At 36.3% G+C, this 22,354-nt stretch overlaps 1 protein-coding gene across 2 annotated transcripts in view; it reads left to right on the forward strand.

Moving 5' to 3' along the window:
- STIM2 (stromal interaction molecule 2) overlaps window positions 1-22,354 on the forward strand; it is a 162,682-nt gene that overhangs the window by 45,500 nt on the left and 94,828 nt on the right. For both annotated transcript variants that reach the window (XM_061192147.1, XM_061192148.1), the window contains exon 2: window positions 13,808-13,938. In XM_061192147.1, coding sequence (XP_061048130.1) covers window positions 13,808-13,938 — 131 coding nt within the window. The remainder of the gene's footprint in view (window positions 1-13,807; window positions 13,939-22,354) is intronic.

Consider the following 22,354-nt stretch of genomic DNA (forward strand, 5'->3'; position numbering starts at 1 on the left):
TTTTGTAATCTGCCCCATTGTATCTCACCTTATTAGCACAATCTTAGTTTAGACCTTGTGGCTTGGCATAATAAAATAACTTGTCTCTCTGCCCTCAGTCTGTTGTCCTCGAATCCACACTCTGCAGCTACCTGAATATTCTATAGAAAACACAAATCTGACACCATCCCACCTATGTATCCATGAGTCTGTTGTTGCTAGTGAGTTCTGCTAAATGCTTAAGTTTGTGACATAACCGGAGTGGCTCCTTGAATATTTAATTTCCATGAAGTCTTGCTAGCTCCAACAATTTGACACACACACCCGCGCACGTACTTGACTTTTGTAAAATATTTTAATACATTCATTTCTTTTTATGCTTTAAGTACTGTTTACTTATTTACTTAATAACTTGTTGATAGTATTTATTAAAATACCTGATATAGATTGATGTTAATTGAGATGGGTATAAAATTATGAAAAGATAGAAAATAGGACACGTAACTGATAGTAAATAAGAAAGCGGCACAGATCTCTGTCAACCATCCTCATAATTCTTTTTTTTTTTTTTTAATTAATTAATTTATTTTATTTTTGGCTGCATTGGGTCTTCGTTGCTGCTCACGGGCTTTCTCTAGTTGTGGCGAGCAGGGGCTACTCTTCGTTGCGGTACGTGGGCTTCTCATTGCGGTGGCTTCTCTTGTTGCAGAGCACGGGCTCTAGACGCACAGGCTTCAGTAGTTGTAGCACGTGGGCTTCAGTAGTTGTGGCTCGCGGGCTCTAGAGCGCAGGCTCAGTAGTTGTGGCGCACGGCCTTAGTTGCTCCGCGGCATGTGGGATCTTTCAGGACCAGGGATTGAACCTGTGTCCCCTGCATTGGCAGGCGGATTCTTAACCACAGTGCCACCAGGGAAGTCCCTTTTATACAATTTTTAAAGGTTACTTTCCATTTACTGTTATTACAAAATATTAGCTGTGTTCCCTGTGTTGCATAGTACATCCTTGAACCTATCTTACACCCAGTAGTTTGTACTTCTCACTTCCCCACCCATATATTGCCCCCTCCCCGCCCAGGCACTATAGAGCAGACTCTATATCTGAGTCTTTTTTGTTATATTCACTAGTTTGTTGTATTTTTTAGATTCCACATATAAGTGATAGCATACAGTATTTGTCTTTCTCTGTCTCACTTATTTCACTCAGCATAATACCTTCCATATCTATTCATGTTGCTGCAAATGGCAAAATTTCATTCTTTTTTATAGCTGAGTAGTATTCCATTTTATTTATATACCACATCTTCTTTATCCATTCATCTGTTGGTGGACACTTAGGTTGCTTCCATATCTTGGCAATTGTAAATAATACTGCTATGAACATTGGGGTGCATGTATCTTTTTGAATTAGTGTTCTGATTTTTTTTTTTTTTTTTTGGATATATACCCAGGAGTGGAATTGCTGGGCCAAATGGTAGTTCTATTTTTAGTGTTTTGAGAAACCTCTGTACTGTTTTCCACAGTGGCTGCACCAATTTACATTCCCACCAACAGTGTACAAGGGTTCCATTTTCTCCATATCCTCACCAACATTTTTTATTTGTGTTCTTTTTGACGATAGCCATTCTGACAAGTGTGAGGTGATAATCTGGTTGTGGATTTGATTTGCATTTCTCTGATGATTACTGATGGTGAGAATTTTTTTCATGTGCCTGTTGGCTATTTGCATTTCCTCTTTGGAAAAATGTCTATTCAGTCCTTCTGCACATTTTTTAATTGAGTGGTTTTTTTTTTTTTAATCACCTTTTTTTTTTAAATTTATTGATTTTTGGCTGCGTTGGGTTTTTGTTGCTGCGTGCGGGCTTTCTCTAGTTGTGGAGAGTGGGGGCTACTCTTCGTTGTGGTGTGTGGGCTTCCCATTGCAGTGGCTTCTCTTGTTGTGGAGCATGGGCTCTAGGCACGCAGGCTTCAGTAGTTGTGGCACGCGTGCTCAGTAGTTGTGGCTCACGGGCTCTAGAGTGCAGGCTCAGCAGTTGTGGCACACAGGCTTAGTTGCTCTGCGGCATGTGGGGTATTCCTCGACCAGGGCTCGAACCCGTATCCCCTGCATTGGCAGGTGGATTCTTAACCACTGTGCCACCAGGGAAGCCTGAGTGGTTTGTTTTTTGATATTGAGTTATATGAGCTATTTATATATGTTGGAAATTAATCCCTTATCGGTCATATCATTTGCAAATATTTTCTCCCATTCATCAGGTTGTCTTTTTGTTGATGGTTCCCCTTGCTGTACAGAAGCTTTTAAGTTTAGGTAGGTCCCATTTGATTATTTTTGCTTTTATTTCCTTTACTTTAGGAGGCAGATCCAAAAAAATACTGCTGTGATATATGTCAAAGAGTGTTCCACCTATGTTTTCCTCTAGGAGTTTTATAGTATCTGGTCTGACATTTGGGTCTTTAGTCCATTTTGAGTTTATTTTTGTATATGGGTTAGAGAATGTTCTAATTTCATTCTTTTACATGTAGCTGTCCAGTTTTCCCAGAACCACTTATTGGAGAGACTGTCTTCTCCATTGTATATTCTTGCTTCCTTTCTTATAGATCAATTGACCATAAGTGTGTGGGTTTATTTCTGGGATCTCTATTATGTTCCATTGATCTGTGTCTGTTTTTGTGCCAGTACCCTACTGTTTTGATTACTGTAGCTTTGTAGTATAGTCTGAAGTCAGGAAGCATGATTCCTCTAGCTCTGTTCTTTCTCAAGATTGTTTTGGCTGGAGTGTATTTTAACAGAGAAAAGGAGGAGAGAAATTCAAGATGGTAAGTTAGCAATGTTTTCGAGGAGATTTTCTGCAAAGGGGAATAGTAAAGTGGAATTGAGAGTGTTTTGCCTTTTTTTTTTTTTTTTTTAAAGGATGGGAGAAAAGCATGTTTATATTCTGATGCCAATGATCCACTGAGAACAAAATGTTAAGGATGAATACGTGGAGTAGTGCTCTTGAGGAGCTCGATGGGATAAGATTTAGTTCACGAGTGTAGGGATTGGCATTATATAGAAACTTGGATAATTCCTCTGTGTTAATAGGCCAGAGGCACAGTATGAGGTGTAGACGCTGGGAGGTAGTTCGATGGGTTGTGAGAGTTTGTGGAAGATCTCTTCTAATTGCTTCATTAAATTTTTTTCTTTCTTTCAGTGAAGCACAGGAAGCAGAGTCATTGCCATGAATAAGGGTGGGGAGAAGACATTGAGGGTTGAGGATCAGGAAGATGTGAAATAGAGTGGGAGAGTGAATAGACCAGGGAGTTACAGTATGATTGCCTGGCAACATTAAGGGTGCCGTTGAAGTCTGTGGCTATAGATTTAAGGCATCATGATCAGCTGTGTTTAGATGCATGGGTATAGATGCACAGTAGGTGGAGAATTAGGTTTTTATCTAGTTGTTGTGGCTTTGCTAACCAAGAATGATGAAGTGAGAGAATGGCAAGGGAGTTGAGGGTGTTTGTAGAGGAGTGATTATAATGGGTGGCCATGGATTTAGCTATAAAAGGAAGGGAGAGAAATCATTAAAGATGAGGGACAGTAATCCATGCGAGAGATGATGACTCTGAATAGGGTCTACGTAATAGGTCTGCATAATGTTTCACAGCTAGAACCAACTGGTTTCCTGAGGTTGGATGTGACGTGTGTGAGTGTCATCAAGAAGGACCTTAGAGTTTTTGACCGTTAGCACTTGTAAGAATGGAGTTGCTGTCAGCTAAAGTGCTTGGTACTTTATCACATTTGGTGGTTTGGTTATATTTTGTTGATTTGATTGTTCCATATAAAAAGAGAACTTTTCTAGTGTAATTAAAGCTGGGCAGATATAAATATAAACCAGCTTAACCCATGACCACTCATCAAGTTTCTGTATTGATTCACTCATTCGGTTCATACTTATTGAGTACTTGTTATGTTTCAGGTGATGTTCTAGGTGATGGGAATATAGCACAAAATATTCTTTTTGGGTATTTTTAAAACTAAGAAGTCTTTTTCTTTTGACAGATTGTGAGATATAGGGAAAAATTAAGTTCTTTGGATTTGGACAGACCTAGGTTGAATTTCAATAAAATGATTAAAGCTTTTCACTGTGGGTAAATTACTTTACAAATGAGAGTCTTGGCTAATTCATTGTGAGAAGTGGTAGCATGATTCCAACTTGGTAGGGTTGTTGAGAGAAGTAGAATTAGATAACCAAGTAAAGCATCTGGCATATAAGTTACCCAACAAATACTCTGCTCCCTCTTTATCTTCTCTCTTTGTATTTTACGGTGTATTTGGTTTTGGGATCGGCCAAAAGATATTTAGAGTTAAGTCTAATTAAAAACGAATGTTTTTGATATCTGTTAAGGTAATAGTAATATTGATATTATAGGAAGAGTACACTTAGATTGCAGGAGACTTGGCATTGAATTCCTACTGTGCTGTTTAATTTCAACAGGCACCTTACCTTTCTGGATAATAATAAAAAGTATCTATTGAGTGTTGTTTATGAAGTTCCAAGTATGTGCCGCACACTGTATTAGGTGTTTTATATATAGATGTCTCATTTAATTCTAACAGCAACTTTGCAAATTTACTATTATTCCCATTTTACAGATGAAGAAGTTAAGGCAAATAAGTTAAATAACTTTCCTGAGGTTATATAATAAGAGGCAGAATGAGAATGAATTAAAAGTTCTTTTTCCTCCTACAGAGTGCTCAACATTTCTCATCTGAAAAATTGGGATACAGATTTTATTTTTGACTGTTGTTAAGTTCTCGCACTGAGAGAGAAGTGAAACAGAGAAGTGAAACAGTTGGATCAATGCCTGGCAGTAACAACAACGTTCTCTTTATTTCCTGAGGTGTTGATATAGGTAGAATGGTTTTAATGGTCTTTGTTCTCCATAGCTTATGTTTTGCTTATAGCTTTTTAAAAAATTGTGGTAAAATATATATAACATAAAATTTACCATTTAAACCACTTTAAGTATATAATTCAGTGGCATTAAGTACATGCACAGTGTTCTGGTTGTAACTTTGAATTATCATTTTCTTCCCTCCAAAACAAATAAAAATAAGCAAAGCTATTTCACTACTCTGTGCACATAATGTTGCTAATCAAAATGTTAGTGTTTAGGGCTTCCCTGGTGGCTCAGTGGTTAAGAATCCGCCTGCCAATGAGGGGACATGGGTTCGAGCCCTGGCCTGGGAAGATCCCACATGCCATGGAGCAACTAAGCCCGCATGCCACAACTACTGAGCCTGTGCTCTAGAGCTTGCAAGCCACAACTACTGAGCCCACGTGCCACAATTACTGAAGCCCACGTGCCTAGAGCCCGTGCTGTGCAACAAGAGAAACCACCGCAATGAGAAGCCCGCGCACCGCAACAAAGAGTAACCCCCGTTCGCCGCTACTAGAGAAAGCCCGTGCACAGCAATGAAGACCCAATGCAGCCATAAATAAATAAATAAACAGATAGATAAATAAAGTTAGTGTTTATAGCATCCTGGGAAATTAGGAGTCAGTAAATAAGTGTATGCATGCATCTGTTTACTTTTGTTTTTTGCACCTAGTCAACAGTATTTTCCTGCATATGACAGATACAGCAAAGTTATACTCAGATATAGTATTGCTTTCTAGGAGGTTATAGTGTAAAACACAGTGGGAAAAATTAGGCAGCTGTCAGTGAATCTAGAGATAAATACAGCTGCATAAATACTTCTCACTTATTTACATACATTAAAGGAACATATTGGTTAACCATGAATATAAGTGTAGATATTTTTGGGTTGAGGAATGTGTTGGTAAATGAATTGCATATTAAGATAGTTTTGAGGCAGAGGCATCACCTTGTCTCCTACCTTTAGAGAGGCTCTTTGAGAAGATTAGCAGGAACTTTTTGAGGTGGCAAGGACAAGATGCTTTGTGAGGGTGGGGGAATAAGTGGGAGTGAAATAATCAGAAGATGGTAAGTTGAAAAATATCCCTGGAAAGTGGGAAAGGACCTAAGTAACTGAGTTTGTTTCAGATAGTCTGTTTAAAACATTTGGAAGGTATAAGTGAACTTAGCAATTTTTAAGGGAAATTTTTAGCTAACAGATGAAGGGAAAGTTCTTTCTTTTTACAAGAGTCAGACTAATTAATGAGTACTTTGTAAACAAAGTCAGTGATTCAGAGCTCCAAGAGGCAGTCATCGATCAGAAAGGGTTTCAAAATAAAGGCTCTTTATTTTCTTTTCAGTATAATACTTAAGCCATAATTTGATATATCAGCAGTGGTTTCTCAGCCCTGTTGTTGGTGAGGTCTGTCTCCTTTGTTGCACTTTTCAAAAATCTGAGTTAAACATTTGAGATTCAGAATCCACCTGCATTTTTATAGCATCCTGGTATAGCGTTGTGTATACCAGTTACAATTTTCTTTTTCTCATTTGTTGTTCTGGCATGTAATATACTTTCAGTAAATATTAGCATAGTTTGAATATCTACCATATACCGGGAAATATAATAGATTATGGGTTGAAACTTCTCTTTAAAAAAGTATGTGGCAGCCTTTATTATTTATTTATTAGACTTTTTGAGAAACATCCATTAATCCTCCTATATGCCAGGTGTTGGTGATATGCTAGACATTGGGATAATAAGAGAAATACGGCAGACTCTGCCTTAAAGAGGATATCAAAAAAGAAAGAAGACATTATTCACTTTCTTTTTGAGTTTGAATCAGATTGTTGGTTTATTGAAAAATGACACCAAACGTTTACCTCTGAAGATTTTAGAGAAAATTTGCTCTCAAAATATTCAGATTGAAGTATTTGATTTGATAAATGCTTGAACTATTAATGGAAGTACTAAGTATGAACAATATTTATTTAAAATTTTTCTCTCAGTGGTAGTAATTAAGAAAATCCTAATCATGAGACTCATAAATAGTTGCCAGTGTGGTAAGCCACGTTCTTGGCAGTATATGATGTTGCACATTGTTAATGGGCTACAGTCATTGGCTTGTGATTAAAAGTCGGCTGGCTCTCCTTCTTAGTTCTTTTCTGCATGAAATTTGCTGACCTTAAAGGTATTATAGGAGGGAAGCTAGCTGTAAAGGCTGGATTTACTTTTTCAGTTTCATTTATTTCTTAAGCTCTTATTTTCTTACATTTCTGAACTGTATTCCTTGCCTATATCAATTGACTGGGACAACAAAATATAGAATATGGCATAAATATTTATGCCTCTAGTAAAGGCTTAATGGAATCACATTTGGCGCATTTTGTAACTATGTTGTTTGGTTTCACTCAGCCAAATAGAAGTGTACCTTTGTTTTACCTAGACTTTTAGTTCATTCTAAAAATGTCAGTCATATTTGTCTCCTTTCTGTCACTACATTCAGTTGTCACTTCAGTCTGACCTCTTCCATCTATCCTCACTGCTGTGGTTGTAGTTTATGTTGTTACTTCCTGCCTGTACTGTTGGAATAGGCATTCAGTGGTAACAAGCATGTAAACTGAGACTATAGTTTTTTCTCTAGATTAAAATAAAACTGACTATATGGGAAAGCATTTTTTGAACTTGAAAGCACTACACAAAATATAAGTTGTGATTTCTGTTATATTTGCCATCAAGTCACAGTTCACTTAAAAATGATCAGTGGCTTCTTTTAGACTCTTCTTTCTTGGTTCATTGTCATTCACTGACTGATAACCCCAAGCCATGTTTCCAGATTCACATCCTGCTGCTCCTCCACCCACGCTTGCTAGTGTTTTCTTCCTCCCTCTGGGCAGTACTGTTAGCTGGCAGAGGGCAGTTCCTTGTTGTGTGGGACCGGCCTCCCCACCCCTCCGCTGAAGGCCTGCAGCAGCAGCTGCAGGAGAGGTGAGCAGCGAGGAGCACTGAGTAGCACTCTCAGTAGAGAGCCAGACTGCTCTTTGTGGGTCCCAGATGTCATCTTATTTCCTCTTTGGGTTTGTTCTTGTTTTCTCTTTTTCTAACCCCACTTATTAAAATCCAATTTCTCTTTCCTAATACCACCAAAAATGCAATTGCTTGCATGTAAAAGCCAGTCAGCCATAATTATTTATTAGGAGTGGTACTGTATAATAATAATGTACATATATTATAACATATATAATAATAGTAATAATATATAGTAATGAATAAAACAAGCTTAGTCCTTGCCTTCATGAAATTTTATCTTTGCTGCTAAAGTATAAGGGCCTTGAATCTTAAATATTTTAAAGTTCCCTTCCATTTTTTTTTATAATGTGTTGTATATTTTGTTCATTAAGTATTTAAACAGCAGTATTTGACAGTGAAAAAATAGACTTTATACTTTAGGCTCTTGGGGGCCACTGAATAGTTTTAATTGGAGCAGGAGTAATATTAGTAGATTTCTACTAACACTTAAGAGTTAACTTTAGTACTATAAAGAGGTGAGGGGTTTTATTGTCACTTTCTACATCTTAGTTTTCTAATCAGCCAAGTAATTTCGTGAAAAGTTTTTCTCTTCCAAACATTTATATTGGAAACCAGTTAGGTAAGTAATGCAGTAAACATATTTTTTGAGCGCTTACTATGTGCCAGGCACTGTTCTAGGCACTCAGAAAAGAGCAACAATCAAAACAAAGCCTTTCATCTCATGATTGCATTATAGTGGAGGATTGGACAGTAAGAAAATAAATACATAATATGTGCACTGTGATTAAGTGCTGTGAAGAAAAATATAGCAAATAGAAAAGGGGAAGGCTATTTTAGATAGGGAAATAAGATGACCTCTGGGCAGAAACATTTGTGCTGGAATGAAAGGAGTTACCAACAGTGGGTGTACGTGGGAGAAAGAGCTTTGCAGGTCAAGGAAACTGCAAGTAGGGGGTTTCAGTGAGTAATTTATTAATATTTTTTCCCCTTTATTGTCACTTTAGAATAATCTGTAGATCCCTCCATAATCTGGCCCTCAATGATATTATCAGTCTTTTCTCTTAATTACCTAGTCAAATGGTAATAATAATGCCTATTTTATGAACAAAGTGAAATATATAATATATAATTTATATATACATTTATGTAATATGTTATAGACACTCTGTAATTGATAGTTATTGTCATCATTATTTTGTTAGTATAATAACTATTAGCAGCTTATGTTCTTGCCTATTCATGTCTCCCTAGAGAACACTTGCTCATCTTTCAAGAATCAATGTAAATATCACCTTCTCCTCAAATCTTCTTCTTGCTATACAGGACTACTCCCTTAGTTTTACTGCCATTATATATTTATTACATGTCTGTCATTGCTCTTGCCATATTTAAGTTTATTTGTTTGTTTTTACCCTTTGTATACCTGGCTTCTAACCTGAAGTCTGGCATTTATGTATTTTGCTAGATAAGTAACAAATAAGTAACAAATGCTAGATAAGTAACAAATATATGTTTAAACTTTCAACATATGTCTGTTACTGTGGTAATATACTTATTGTAAAGGTTTGTTCAAGGGGAGTGTGAATTAAAGGTACGTTATTATCAAAAGGAGAAGTAATCTAAGAAGTATAGGTCTGTATTCTAGATTATGTCTGTCATTTGAGGTATTAGTGATCCCCTTCCTTGGGACACATTTATGCTTCTTGGTTCTCTCTGCTTCTCAGCCAGGTTCTGGCAGTATCTATGATAGCAGTCCTTTATTCTTCTCTGACACTGGTGACACTGACGCATTTATGTTCATTATACTGACACTCGAACATGAATTGGAGTCTTGAAGACTGGTGTGAATCCCAGGTCTGTCATTTCTAGGGGTGTGATCTTAAGAAAGTAACTCATTAGTCTCATTTCCTCATCTGAAAAATGGAGATAATATGTTCCTCACACAGGGTTGTAGGGATTACATTATGTATGTAAAAGAGCGTTGGCTTCTAGAATATATCAGATGTTTCTTATTAGGTGAAATCATTTTAATTCAGTAACTCTGTTTCTGCAGAATCAGACTGAGCGTTTGTTTGGCTTTGGGTAGAGGAAAACAAGGTGGAATTTAACAATGGTGTTGATTGCTGACTTTGGTTAAGTCTTACTCTGTTTCAGCTGATTCCTTTTTTTCTCAGTGGAATGTGCTGGTCTTGATCCAGAGAAAAGAAAGGAATGCTGAGCATAATAATGCTAGAAAGATACATCCCATCATGTTGCATTTAACACAAGGTGAGGGCACCAAGGGGAGGAAATTTGTCTTAGTTGGGTGTCCAGCACCAAGTACAGGGCCTGGCACATGACAGGCACTCCATATCATGTTTAAATGAACAAGTGAATTCTGTTTAGATGAGAAACCTGTTCTGGCTATGGAGTACATAGTGCATTTTGGGTAGCTAAGATAGATGTCTGTAAGATGTTGGCAAAGGAGACTGATTTTGGTATTTTAGCAGTTGTCTTTGAAACCATTATACCTGATTCATTACATGTACAGTTCTTTTATATCATTTTGTATATTTTAAAAGAAATTTAGGTCAGTTAAAAATGATCACTTGTGCTAAAGTAACCTAGAATGGAAACAACTGAGAAAAAGTGAAAAAGACCTTAGAACAGGTAATGGAGTTCAGAATTCACAACTATTCTAAGTTAGATTTCTAGGCCTTAAGTCACTGTACCAAAAGGAAATAGAATTTTATGTGGAGAAATGGATCACTCTTGCCATATCCTCAACCCCTGTCTTTCCTTTTCTTCTGCTGTTCCAACTTGGCAAAACACCAAGCCTTAGAGCAGCCTTCATCATTTACCTCCTCCATTCCTTGGGGGCATGGACTGTTGAGTGCGGCCAGGATTCCTGAAGCACTTCCCGACTGCTGTGGCTCCCAGTCTTGCTTCCATCTTGTCTATTTTCCACGGTCACCAGAATGGTCTTTCTAATGAATCTGTTTGTGTTGGTTCTCTCCTTGAAATCCCTTATGGGCTTCTCAGTTTTCAGGATAAAAATCCAAATTCCTTAGTATGGAAAACCACTTTTAGAGATTTGACCCCTTCTTACCAATCTCCTCTTTTTTTTTTCTTCCACCCACATATTATCTGTACCAGACATATTAACCAGTTGCATTTTTCTGAGTGTTTCATGTTCTTTTCATGCCACTGAACGTATGATGTTTCTTTTTCCAGGCATGCTTTTCTCTCCTTCCCAAGGTCATCAACTACAGGTCCTTTAAAACTCCCCACGGTTACCTCTAGAAAACTTCTGACTTTCGCTTTCCCAGTCTGGATTAGGTGCCCTTTCTCCATGCTCTCATAATGCCCCACAATTAATGTTCTCAGTGGTACCTAACCCAATAACATGTCTTCTTCCTCCCTAGACTGTGAGCTTTTTCGAGTACAGGATACTCTTTTATCTCTTTAATTTCTAATGCCTCTCACTGGTTAGCACAGTATAGAAGCCTAGAATTTTGTGATTTAGTTAATGTATGAAGTAACAGAATTTATCAGAGGTCCAGATTGTGCCCAGCTAAGTCCTGGGTATTATGAGCATGTGAGAAATGGAATAACATGGTCCCTGCCCTTTTCATAAGCTTAGTTGTATGGACAAAATGACATTAAGCAATTAAAGGTTAATTAAAAGTACAACATTAAAGGATGATTTGAGAATAAAGATACAGTTGAAAATTTCAAATCCCTTGGCATTTCATTATCTGCTTTTTGCTCTGTTTTTCCTTAATATTTACCACTACTAACATGCTATGCCTTTTATTTATCTTATTATGCTCATCTCCTCCATTAGAATGTAAGTTTTATGAGGAATTCTTATGTCTTTTGTTTACTGTGGTATTTGTAATGCCTGACACATGGTAGGTGCTCAATAGATATTTGTTGAATGGATGGAATGGTGTTCAGAGAAAGAAGTACTCACTAGGAGTTAGTATTTATGAAATTCTTCATGGAGAAGTTACATCCAGAAGTAGACCCTAAAAGATAGTGTTTTATTAACTAAGTTAATTTAAGTAAAAAACTACCCATTTTGTTTATATATGAGTTTTTTCCAGATCATATGTTCCTCCTAATTTTCTCTTAAGCTTTTTAATGTTTCTGCCGTCCTCACTGTTGACTTCGCTTAGAGAGTTTGACAACAAAGCCTATTTAATCAGAGTGAGTGATGCTGAGCCTTTCCTTATTGTATTAGTTGTAATAACTTTCACTTCATATGTTGGTTAGCAAAATAAATATGTGTTAAAAATATGTCTGCTGGAGGCAGTAGCACGTTGTATACACATCTTCTTCACACCATGTGCTGTTGTGATACCTGAGAGCTTATATTTTATTTTGCATCCATTCAGAATAACTTGTGGGCATATCAGGGTTCTGGATGTCTTGTGAATTAGGGATCATAATTGACCATTATGCCTGTAAGTTCTTAAATTTTAGCAAATCTTAATCAGAGTTTTGAATATTTATACACATATTTATGTCACATAACTTATAATTTCATTTTTAGAGAGTTTCCTTTTCTGTTTCCTTCCCTTCTAAGATTAAAGGAATCAAAATTAAGTTTCAGATTAAAAACTTAAAACTATTAGAAATGTTAAATTGCCAAAATGGTCTATAAGTAGAACATGCAGGTAATATAGGCTTAAATTGTTTTTTTTTTTAGAAAATTATTAGTTGGTCTCCAGGACTGGCTTCTTTTCTTGTAATTTTTTTTCCTAAGTGCAGAATTAGATATTCTTAGGCCATTATGGCTGCAATAGAGCTTAGTAAACATCTAGTCTACTTGCTTTATTTTAGAGAGGTAACTAAGATAACAAGGACATGTGATTTGTCCACAGTCAGTTAACAGGACCAGATGATAAACTAGATTTTTAACTATTGTTGAGGAGATAGCCAAACTGTGGCTAACCCTTCTGTTATGCTAATAACCACTTTAAACTTTAAGACCATACTGTTCCTAGAAATACACATGGATCTGATGATGTTTTAAAAGGATATTATTTTAGTGACCTGGTAGAAGTCAGTTCCTGGAATTTGTCAATCCAGGAGTCAGCCAGATTGGGTGTGAGTGAAGTTTTGGCAGTACTTTTCCATTTTGGTATGTAGACTGTTTACTAGTTGAGTCAACAGGAGGTAATTTTTATTAATCTCATTTTAAGCCATGAAAAACCCCACATTCTCTTTAAATTGTTAGTTTTTGACAACCTAAATGTGAGGATTCACTCATTTTCCATAGGAAAAGGTTTAGCCAATAAATGTATGTTAAGAAAAACATGAAGAACAAGATTTTTAAAAATTCAGTTTTTCCTTGTTGAATCTAAGAAGTTATACATTTTATTTTAAAAAGTCATATGGTGGACTCTTGGATTCTGTTAGATAGAAAAATGATAAAAACATGTCTAAGGATCATGTGAGTAGTCTGCATTTCTTTTTCTTGTATTCTTTGTGATGTTTCCCTAGGACTTATATTTTAAACTGGACTATACAAAAATAGCACCTTGTACTCTGTGATTTTTAGTTTAGTTTTTTTTTTTTTTTAAAGGAGGGAATTTATCTGTTTTGGGGGAGGAATAATTTATAAATATAATGAGCTGGATAAGAAGAAAATGGTTAAAGATGTGGAAGAATGTAGACAACCTGAATTTAGTACTGGTTTTAGTTGACTAATATCAATTAAATTGAATTATTTATTTTTAGTCAGTGTGTTCATATATTATACTTTTGATGTGAAGAATACCCTACTAGACTTCTTAAAGCCTCTTAGTTTGACTTAGTCTGAAATTTAATTTGTTGGTTTTGCTTTAAATTACATTCTCTTGACTATAGCCTGTGTTTGGGGATTGCAAGTTAATAATTGCCCTTTGTTCTATTTCAGATCCCTGCATGTCACTGAGTCCACCATGCTTCACAGAAGAAGATAGATTTAGTCTGGAAGCTCTTCAGACAATACATAAACAAATGGATGATGACAAAGATGGTGGAATTGAAGTAGATGAAAGTGATGAAGTAGGTGGAAACCCTTTTTCCCTGGTATTCTCTTAAAACAGAATGACCAAGTTTTTAGTCTTAAATTTTCCCATTATTCCTTGTATGACTCAACTCCTTCATCTTCATCATCTTTAGTTTTTCTCTTTACATTTTAATTTTACCCTTTGTATTTACATGGTTTTTCTTTTTTCTTTTTTTTCACATCTATACAAGTCTTCTCAGTTTTATAAGAATTCCCAGTCTTGTGTACTTAGGTTTCTCAACATATATCCTATTCTGACTATATCAGTTATCTATTGCTGCTTTACAAACCACCACAAAATTTAGTGGCCTAAAACAACAACATTTTGTTATTTTTCCTGATCCTCTGCGTTGACTGGGCTTTGCTGAGCACTTTTTCTGTTCCTGTAGTTATGGCCCGAGGTCACTGTGGCAGTTGCATTCAGTTGCCAGCTCTGCTGGGCTGGAATATCTCAGATGACCTCTTTTCCATCAGAGTCTCTCTCCATCCAGTCTCTCATCATTCAGGAGTCTAGCTCAAGCTTCCTTACAGCATGGCATCCAGCTTCCAGGTGGCAGTGTTCCAAGAAAACAAGTTCCCATGTGAAAGTGCTTATCATGCCCCTGCTTGCCAATGCCTGTTAATATCAAATTGGCTTAAAGCAAGTTATTTGGCTGAGCTCAGAGTCTGTGTGGGAAAGGATTATACAAGGATATGAATACCAGGAGATGTGGTTTACTGGGGGTCACCAATGTCCTAATCTACAGTACTCACCATACAAATAAATAGTGCTTTATTTCTTAAGCATTCTCATCTTACCCTTGTCTAGTGTCCCTTTTAGTTTTCTTCTTAGAGGTTGTTTTCTTTATTTGACTATGGTCTCATTCTAACCAAATTCCCCAGTCATTTTTTAGTTCTTGTCACCCTTTTTGTTGTATTCGTCACTGTTGAGATGCTTCTCTTTTAGTTTACATAATACTAAATTACACTATTTTCTACATTATTATCTAATGTTGTATAACAGTGACATCCTCTCATCACATTTTTATCTAATCACATTGTTATGTAACAGAAACATTCTCTAAAGATCAATTTTTGACCTGCTGTATAAAACATTTACCTTGAGAATGCTCACCCATTTTTAGGTTACTCCTGATTCCTCCATCTCTAAGCCAGTCCAGATTCTGACCTACATATATTGCTTTCTGCCTGACATCTTTTGAGGGCTCTTTTGTTTTCAGCTTAGTTTATCTAATAAAGCAAAATCCCAGATCTTCTCTTTGAAATCCCTCACTGTTCAATGGCAATTGTGGACCTACTTCTCCTCAGTTTTTACTCTTTTATTTTTTTAAAGTTTATTTTATTTATTTATTTTTAATTTTTGGCTGCGTTGGGTCTTTGTTGCTATGCGCGGGCTTTCTCTAGTTGTGGCGAGCGGGGGCTACTCTTCATTGCAGTGCGCCGGCTTCTCATTGTGGTGGCTTCTGTTGTTGCGGAGCACGGGCTCTAGGTGCGCGGGCTTCAGTAGTTGTGGCACATGGGCTCAGTAGTTGTGGCTCGCGGCTCATGGGCTCTAGAACGCAGGCTTAGTAGTTGTGGTGCATGGACTTTGTTGCTCTGTGGCATGTGGTATCTTCCTGGACCAGGGCTTGAACCGTGTCGCCTGTGTTGGCAGGTGGATTCTTAACCGCTGTGCCACTAAGGAAGTACCAGTTTGTTTTTTTTTTTTTTAAAGGAACTCCTTTATTTATTTATTTATTTATTTATTTTTGGCTGTGTTGGGTCTTCGTTTCTGTGCGAGGGCTTTCTCTAGTTGTGGCAAGTGGGGGCCACTCTACATCGCGGTGCGCGGGCCTCTCACTCTCGCGGCCTTTCTTGTTGCGGAGCACAGGCTCCAGACGCGCAGGCTCAGTAGCTGTGGCTCACGGGCCTAGTTGCTCCGCGGCATGTGGGATCTTCCCTGACCAGGGCTCGAACCCGTGTCCCCTGCATCGGCAGGCAGACTCTCAACCACTGCGCCACCAGGGAAGCCCCCAGTACCAGTTTTTACTTTTTTAAATTAGGAGTTGGCAGACTTTTTCTGTAAAGGGCCAAATTATGGGTTGAAATATGTTCCCCCCCAAAAAAAAATATTTTGAAGTCCTAACCTCCAGTACCTCATAATGTGACCTTATTTGTAAATAAGTTTATTTCAGATGTAGTTATTTAAGAGGAGCATATATTGGAGTAGCATGGGCTCTTAATCCAATATGACTGGTGTCCTTGTAAGAGAGAACACCATGTGGACAGACAGACACACGGGAGAAGATGATCATGTGACAGTGGATGCAGAGATTGGCGTTATGCAGCTACAAGTCAAGGAATGACAAGGATTGCTGGTGACACCAAAAGCCAAGAGAAAGGCATGAAACAGATTCTCCCTTAGAGCCTTTCAGAGAGCATGGCCCTGCTGACACTTTATTTAGATTTATAGCCTCCAGACCCGTGAAAGAATAAATTTCTGTTATTTTAAGCCACTCAGTTTATGGTACTTTGTTACAGCAGCCATAGGAAACGAATATGGGCCAGCTAGTAAATAGTTTAGATTTGTGTGAGCCGTATGATCTCTGTTGGATCTACTTAACTCTCCCATTGTAGTGCCAAGCAGCCATAGACAGTATATGAACTAATGGTCATGGCTGTGTTCCAAAAAAACTTTGTTTGCAAAGACAGGCATCAGTCTGTAGTGTGCCAACCCCTGCTATAAATAAAATTTTGTGTTCTTAGAATTTATTCCTTTTTCTTCCTTTTTCACTTACCTGTTTTAGTTATTTACTTATTCCATTTTAATCTAGGTATTTATTATCTTATGCCTAGATTATTACCTCTAAATTTTTCCTCTCTAATCATCATGCATATCACTTTGAGAGTGTCTTTCTCTAGCTAAGAAATTTAACAGTGATTTCTTAGTACTTATTAGATCAGATATTAACTCTTTAGTCTTTTTTTTTTTTTTTTACTATCTCTGCATCAGCTGATTCATGCTTACTGAGATAATCTCTTCTCATTGTGGTTAAATCATTTTAATTAGAGTTCAGTTCTATTAATACCAAAATCATGGCTTTCAGTTCAAAATAGTCAAATTTATTTCTTTCATTTTTAGAACTGCAGATGACAGGATAGTCCTATTTTACATTGTTTCCAACTTAAAAAGTATTCGAAGTATGTAAATATATTCTGTTGGTCGTAAAGTAGAGTAAATGAAATGAAGTTGATGATTGTTAGGAGTTTTACTTACTGGAATATAACAAAGTAGTTGTCATTTATTGAGGGTCACTTTATTATACTGAGTAATTCATTCTCTCAACATCATCACCATTCCTTCTCTTTCTTCCAGTACAAACACACACATACACACAATAAAATCAAGCTGTAAAACTACTTTTTAGAAGTAATACTCTGAATTATTAGTGATGAATTGTTCTTTCTAATCCTCCCAAGATTGTCTCAGGTGTTTACTTAGTTGCTAATATAGTTGCTTAAGATTTTGAATATCAAATATTCTAACATAAATTCCATTTACTCCATAAATTATTACTATCCATATGAATTATGGAGTCAATAGAATTTTATGTTCATATATTTGATACTCTTTGTAGAGGAAATTATTCTCTAGACTAAATAGATTTCCTGAAATTATTGTTGTACATTTTCTTAGTCATTTACAGTATTAGTTTGATCAAATTTCATGTCAATTCAGAGAGAGTGTAGTGTTTAGTAGATGAATACTCTGTGCGGTTTCCTAATTCTGTCCATCAATTAGATTGGAGATAATTTACAACACTAATTCTTGTACTGTGTTGAAAGGTTATAATTTTAAGTTATTACACTGATGGTGCTAAGTTTTCCTTTGATTTTGGTATTTCTGAGGAACTACTCATTGCTTAGCATTGTTTTAGGTTAAGAAATATATTAATTCAGAGGGATTATTATTTTTTTTTTATAATTCAATTTATTTTTTTTGGCTGTGTTGGATCTTTGTCGCTGCACTCAGGCTTTCTCTAGTTGCGGCGAGCAGGGGCTACTCTTTGTTGCAGCACGGGGGCTTCTCATTGTGGTGGCTTCTCTTGTTGCGGAGCACGGGCTCTAGGCACACGGGCTTCAGTAGTTGTGGCTTGTGGGCTCTAGAGCGCAGGCTCAGTAGTTGTGGTGCACGGGTTTAGTTGCTCCGCCACATGTGGGACCTTTCTGGACCAGGGCTCGAACCCGTGTCCCCTGCATTGGCAGGCGGATATGGTTAATTTGAAGAGTTTAGTATTATAAAATGTTTGAAAAGATTGGTGTGCACTTTCACTTTTTAAAGCTGGAATAGTTTTAGGTAGCCACATTTCAGAAGTTACAAATTAACTTATTAAGATTGGTTAATTCTGAGCCTAGAATAAGGCTAGATTCTGTGTATTAAAAATCTACATAATAAAATTACTTTTGTTATTAATTGATATATCAAGTTATAAATATTACTACTCTGGGGTATTTTCTGACACCAACCAGTTCTTCAGTTTTCCAACACCAACTGCATTTCCAACAATTCAATTCAATTCTGACGCTCTCTCCCTGATCCCACAAGTTAAAGGGTTCAGTCCCATAATACTGCCCTCATCTCAGATCCCAGTCACAAGTCTCTGGTTATGTTTTTGAACTTCTGACTGACTGGCGATAAATCTGGGGTTCCCATGGCTCCTTCCTCAGGTTTGAACATTTGCTGGGTATGTATCTGAAAAAAACAAAAAAACCCCACGAATTCAAAAAGATACGTGCACCCCAGTGTTCATAGCAGCATTGTTTACAATTGCCAAGATATGGAAGCAACCTAAGCATCCATCAACAGATGAGTGGGTAAAGAAGATGTGGTACATAAATACAGTGGAATACTACTCAGCCATAAAAAGAATGAAATTTTGCCATTTGCAGCAACATGGATAGTCTTGGAGGGGTGTTATGCCAAGTGAAATAAGCCAGACAGAGAAAGGAAAATACTGTTTGATAGCACTTACATGTGGAATCTAAAAAATAAACTAGTGAATAATACAAAAAAGAAGCAGACTCACAGATATAGAGAACAAACTAGTGGTTACCAGTGGGGAGAGGGAAGAGGGGAGGGGCAATACAGGGGTAGGAGATTAAGAGGTACAAGCTATTATATATAAAATAAATAAGCTACAAGGATATACTGTACAACACAGGGAATATAGCCAATATTTCATACTAACTATAAATAGAGTATAACCTTTACAAATTGCAAATCACCATATTGTATACCTGTAACTTATATAATATTGTACATCAACTGTACTTCAGTAAAAAAAAAAAAAGAAAATTTGCTGGAATGGCTCACAGAACGCAGGAGAACACTTTACTTATGTTTACTGGTTTATTAAAAAGGATATAACTCTGGAACAGCCAAGTGCTGTATATGTATAGGACAAGGTATGGTAGAAGGCACATGGAGCTTCCATGCCCTCTCTGGGCATGCCGCCCTCCCAGCACCTCCCACACCTTGATATATTCACCAACCTGGGAAGCTCTCTGAATCTCTAAGTTCAAGAGTTTTTACAGAGCTCAGTTTTCCCAGAGGTCAGGTAGCTGGGACTGAAATTTCCAATTCTCTGATCACTTGGTCTTTCTAGTGATCAGCCCCATCCTGAGGCTATCTAGGGGCCCCACCCTTAGTCATCTCATTAGCATGAACTCAGGGGTGATTAAAGGAGGAAAGGACACTATCACTGAGGAAATTCCAAGACTTTTAAGAGCTCTGTGCTAGGAACCAGGGATAAAGACCAAATATATTTCTTCTTATATCACAATTTAAAAAATATTTAAATATGGAAAAAATAGCAAAAATTCATATTTTTTAATTATTAAAAATACCTTCAAGAGAAGGATCTGTTGCAATTGTGTATAATATATAGACAGAGAGGTATTAAGTAAGCTTATGCAGATATTTGACAGCCTACTTGAATGTATTTGATTGCATAATAATTCCTAGAATTGCAAGTTATTTTAATCTTTTTACCTCATCATCAGATAGTAAATGCTCAAATGTGTGAAGTAGTGTCATTATCACTGTGCCAAACAAAGTAAGCACGCATGGCTGTATAATTTATACTTCAATGGAATTCTTATTGAGTCTTTTAAATTTCAGTGGAATTCCAAATATTTTGTAATAAAAAAATAATAACTTTATGTTAAAAAGTAAAACTTAATGTTAAAAGAACTTAGAATTCTATCAGTATAATAGGTGAACTTTAATGTTTAAAAACATTGGAAGATATCTTTCTCTCTGTTTCTTTTAATATGAATATTTAAAAGCAAATATAGTATGCTTCTATATTTTATTAGTACCCAAAAGAATCTAGAAATCCATTGTACAATATGGTAGCTACTAGCAATATTTGTCTATTGAGCACTTAAAATTGAGGTGTGTTATATGTGTAAAATGCACTTCAAATTTTGAAGATTTACATAAATATTGAAATATTGATTACATGTTGGAAATGATTATATTATGGGCATACTGGGTTACATGAAATATAATATAAAATTAATTTCACTTGTTTCTTTTTACTTTTTAATGTGACTCCTAGGAAATTTTTAATCACATATGTAGATCACAATTTATTTATATTGGACAGGACTGATCTTAGAGACTATAGTGTGTTGCAGGCTTTAAAAGAATGGGTTTTTAATTCTGTAGTTCTTGGACCAGTTTGGTGCCTTCAGTTCATTATCGCTACATCTTGATTTGTATTTCTTGTTAAAGTGTTCTCTTTTTTAAAGAAGTGAATATTAATACTGTTATAGGTCTCTAGTAGCCATCATTAGGAAACTTCATGAATTTAATAGGAAACCTTAGAAATTTAAAAATACTCAATTTCTTGTGATTTTTGAATGGAAATATTGCTTTTTAAAAAATTTAGCAAAATATTTAGCATTTGAAAATGCTGGGTGGAAGCTTAATTTTTTTCTCTTTAGTACCTATTGTTTTTGGTCATATGAGAAAGTATTTACTTTTCTAGTTTATTCATTCATTTGATATTGAGCTAATATTTGAGGATCTATTCCATGCCAGATACTCAAATAGATCTTGAAATATATCAGGAACAAAACAGACAGAAATCTCATATAAATCTTCAAGCCCTTAGGCTAACATTCTGATGGGGCTTGTGACTAAACAAAACAAAACTAAACAAGACTAAGCAAACAAGACTAAACAAAACAAGACTAAACAAAAAACTAAGTAAGTAGGGGAAAGGGGATCAGGACAGGTAGATAATGGATGGCTGTAATTCTAAATAGGATGGTCACGGCAGGCCTCATTAAGAAGGTAACAAAGTGTGTACTGTTTGCAGTGTTTGGACAAGTAAGAGAATAAATATCTGGCAATTTTCCAGAGCTATTCTACAGTTGAAATTGGAGGACTAGGGGTGTTTCAGATTAGGAACAGGATATGCAGCTTTTGCTCTCTAGGTCATTGTCTTCTGACGCAAGATCTAGAAGATTAGATGTCAGCGTATGCTGAATTTGTGACCTGCTTAGATTGAGTTGTTGATTACAGGTAAATTTGCCTGTTCTGTCAATATTGAAGATATTTTGGACAGTGTAGGTACTTGATTAGCAAATAATTTAAATGAGAGTATTGAATGGTTCTGTGGCCCTGAGCACAGCAGTAGGAGGCAGTGAGAATTGACATTGTTATTGCCTACTTCGTGACTGGAAGTTTTATTATAGTTCCTAGTGTGTATGAACTTTGTTTTCTGTTTTTATTTTTCCCCCTTTTTCTTTTATATTTTAAAAGGTTTCTTCCCCTTTTTCTACTTTTTCTTCCTTTTTATCCATTCTTCCTGTTCATTTATGTGATTCCAAATAGTTTTAGAGTGTTTGTTATCAGTTGGTTTTGTATACATATGTATATAAAACCAACTTTAAGGCCAACTTATGTGAAAAATCTGGTTGTACCTGGTATTTGTTTTTCTTATATTAGCTATTCTGCCTGAAAAACACCTTTGTCATCATTTCTCTGTACACTTCTCAGAAAACTTAGTTTTAACCACACAGATGAATCTGTCTGAAACAAGGAGAGTCACCTAAGAAAATAGGCAAAAGTAGGGTTAGAAAAAAATAGTAGAAAATACATTTTAAAAAAGGATCACTGAGTTTTGAATTACATGGAGTATTGTTTCTAAAGGAATAACTGTGTCTATTTTTTACTGAAGTTTTCTAAGTTAAAATTTCAACTTAGGTATTAGTTATCTATTACTGTATAACAAATTCTTCCCAACTTAGTGGTTTACTAAGCCAGTCACGGTTTTATCATCTCACGGTTTCCGTGGGTTCGAAATCCAGGAGCAGCTTAGCTGGCTCTTCTGGCTCTGGGCCTCTCACTAGCTGCGGTTA

The sequence above is a fragment of the Eubalaena glacialis genome, chromosome 5 (genome assembly GCF_028564815.1).
Source record: "Eubalaena glacialis isolate mEubGla1 chromosome 5, mEubGla1.1.hap2.+ XY, whole genome shotgun sequence".
Classification (NCBI taxonomy): Eukaryota; Metazoa; Chordata; class Mammalia; order Artiodactyla; family Balaenidae; genus Eubalaena; species Eubalaena glacialis.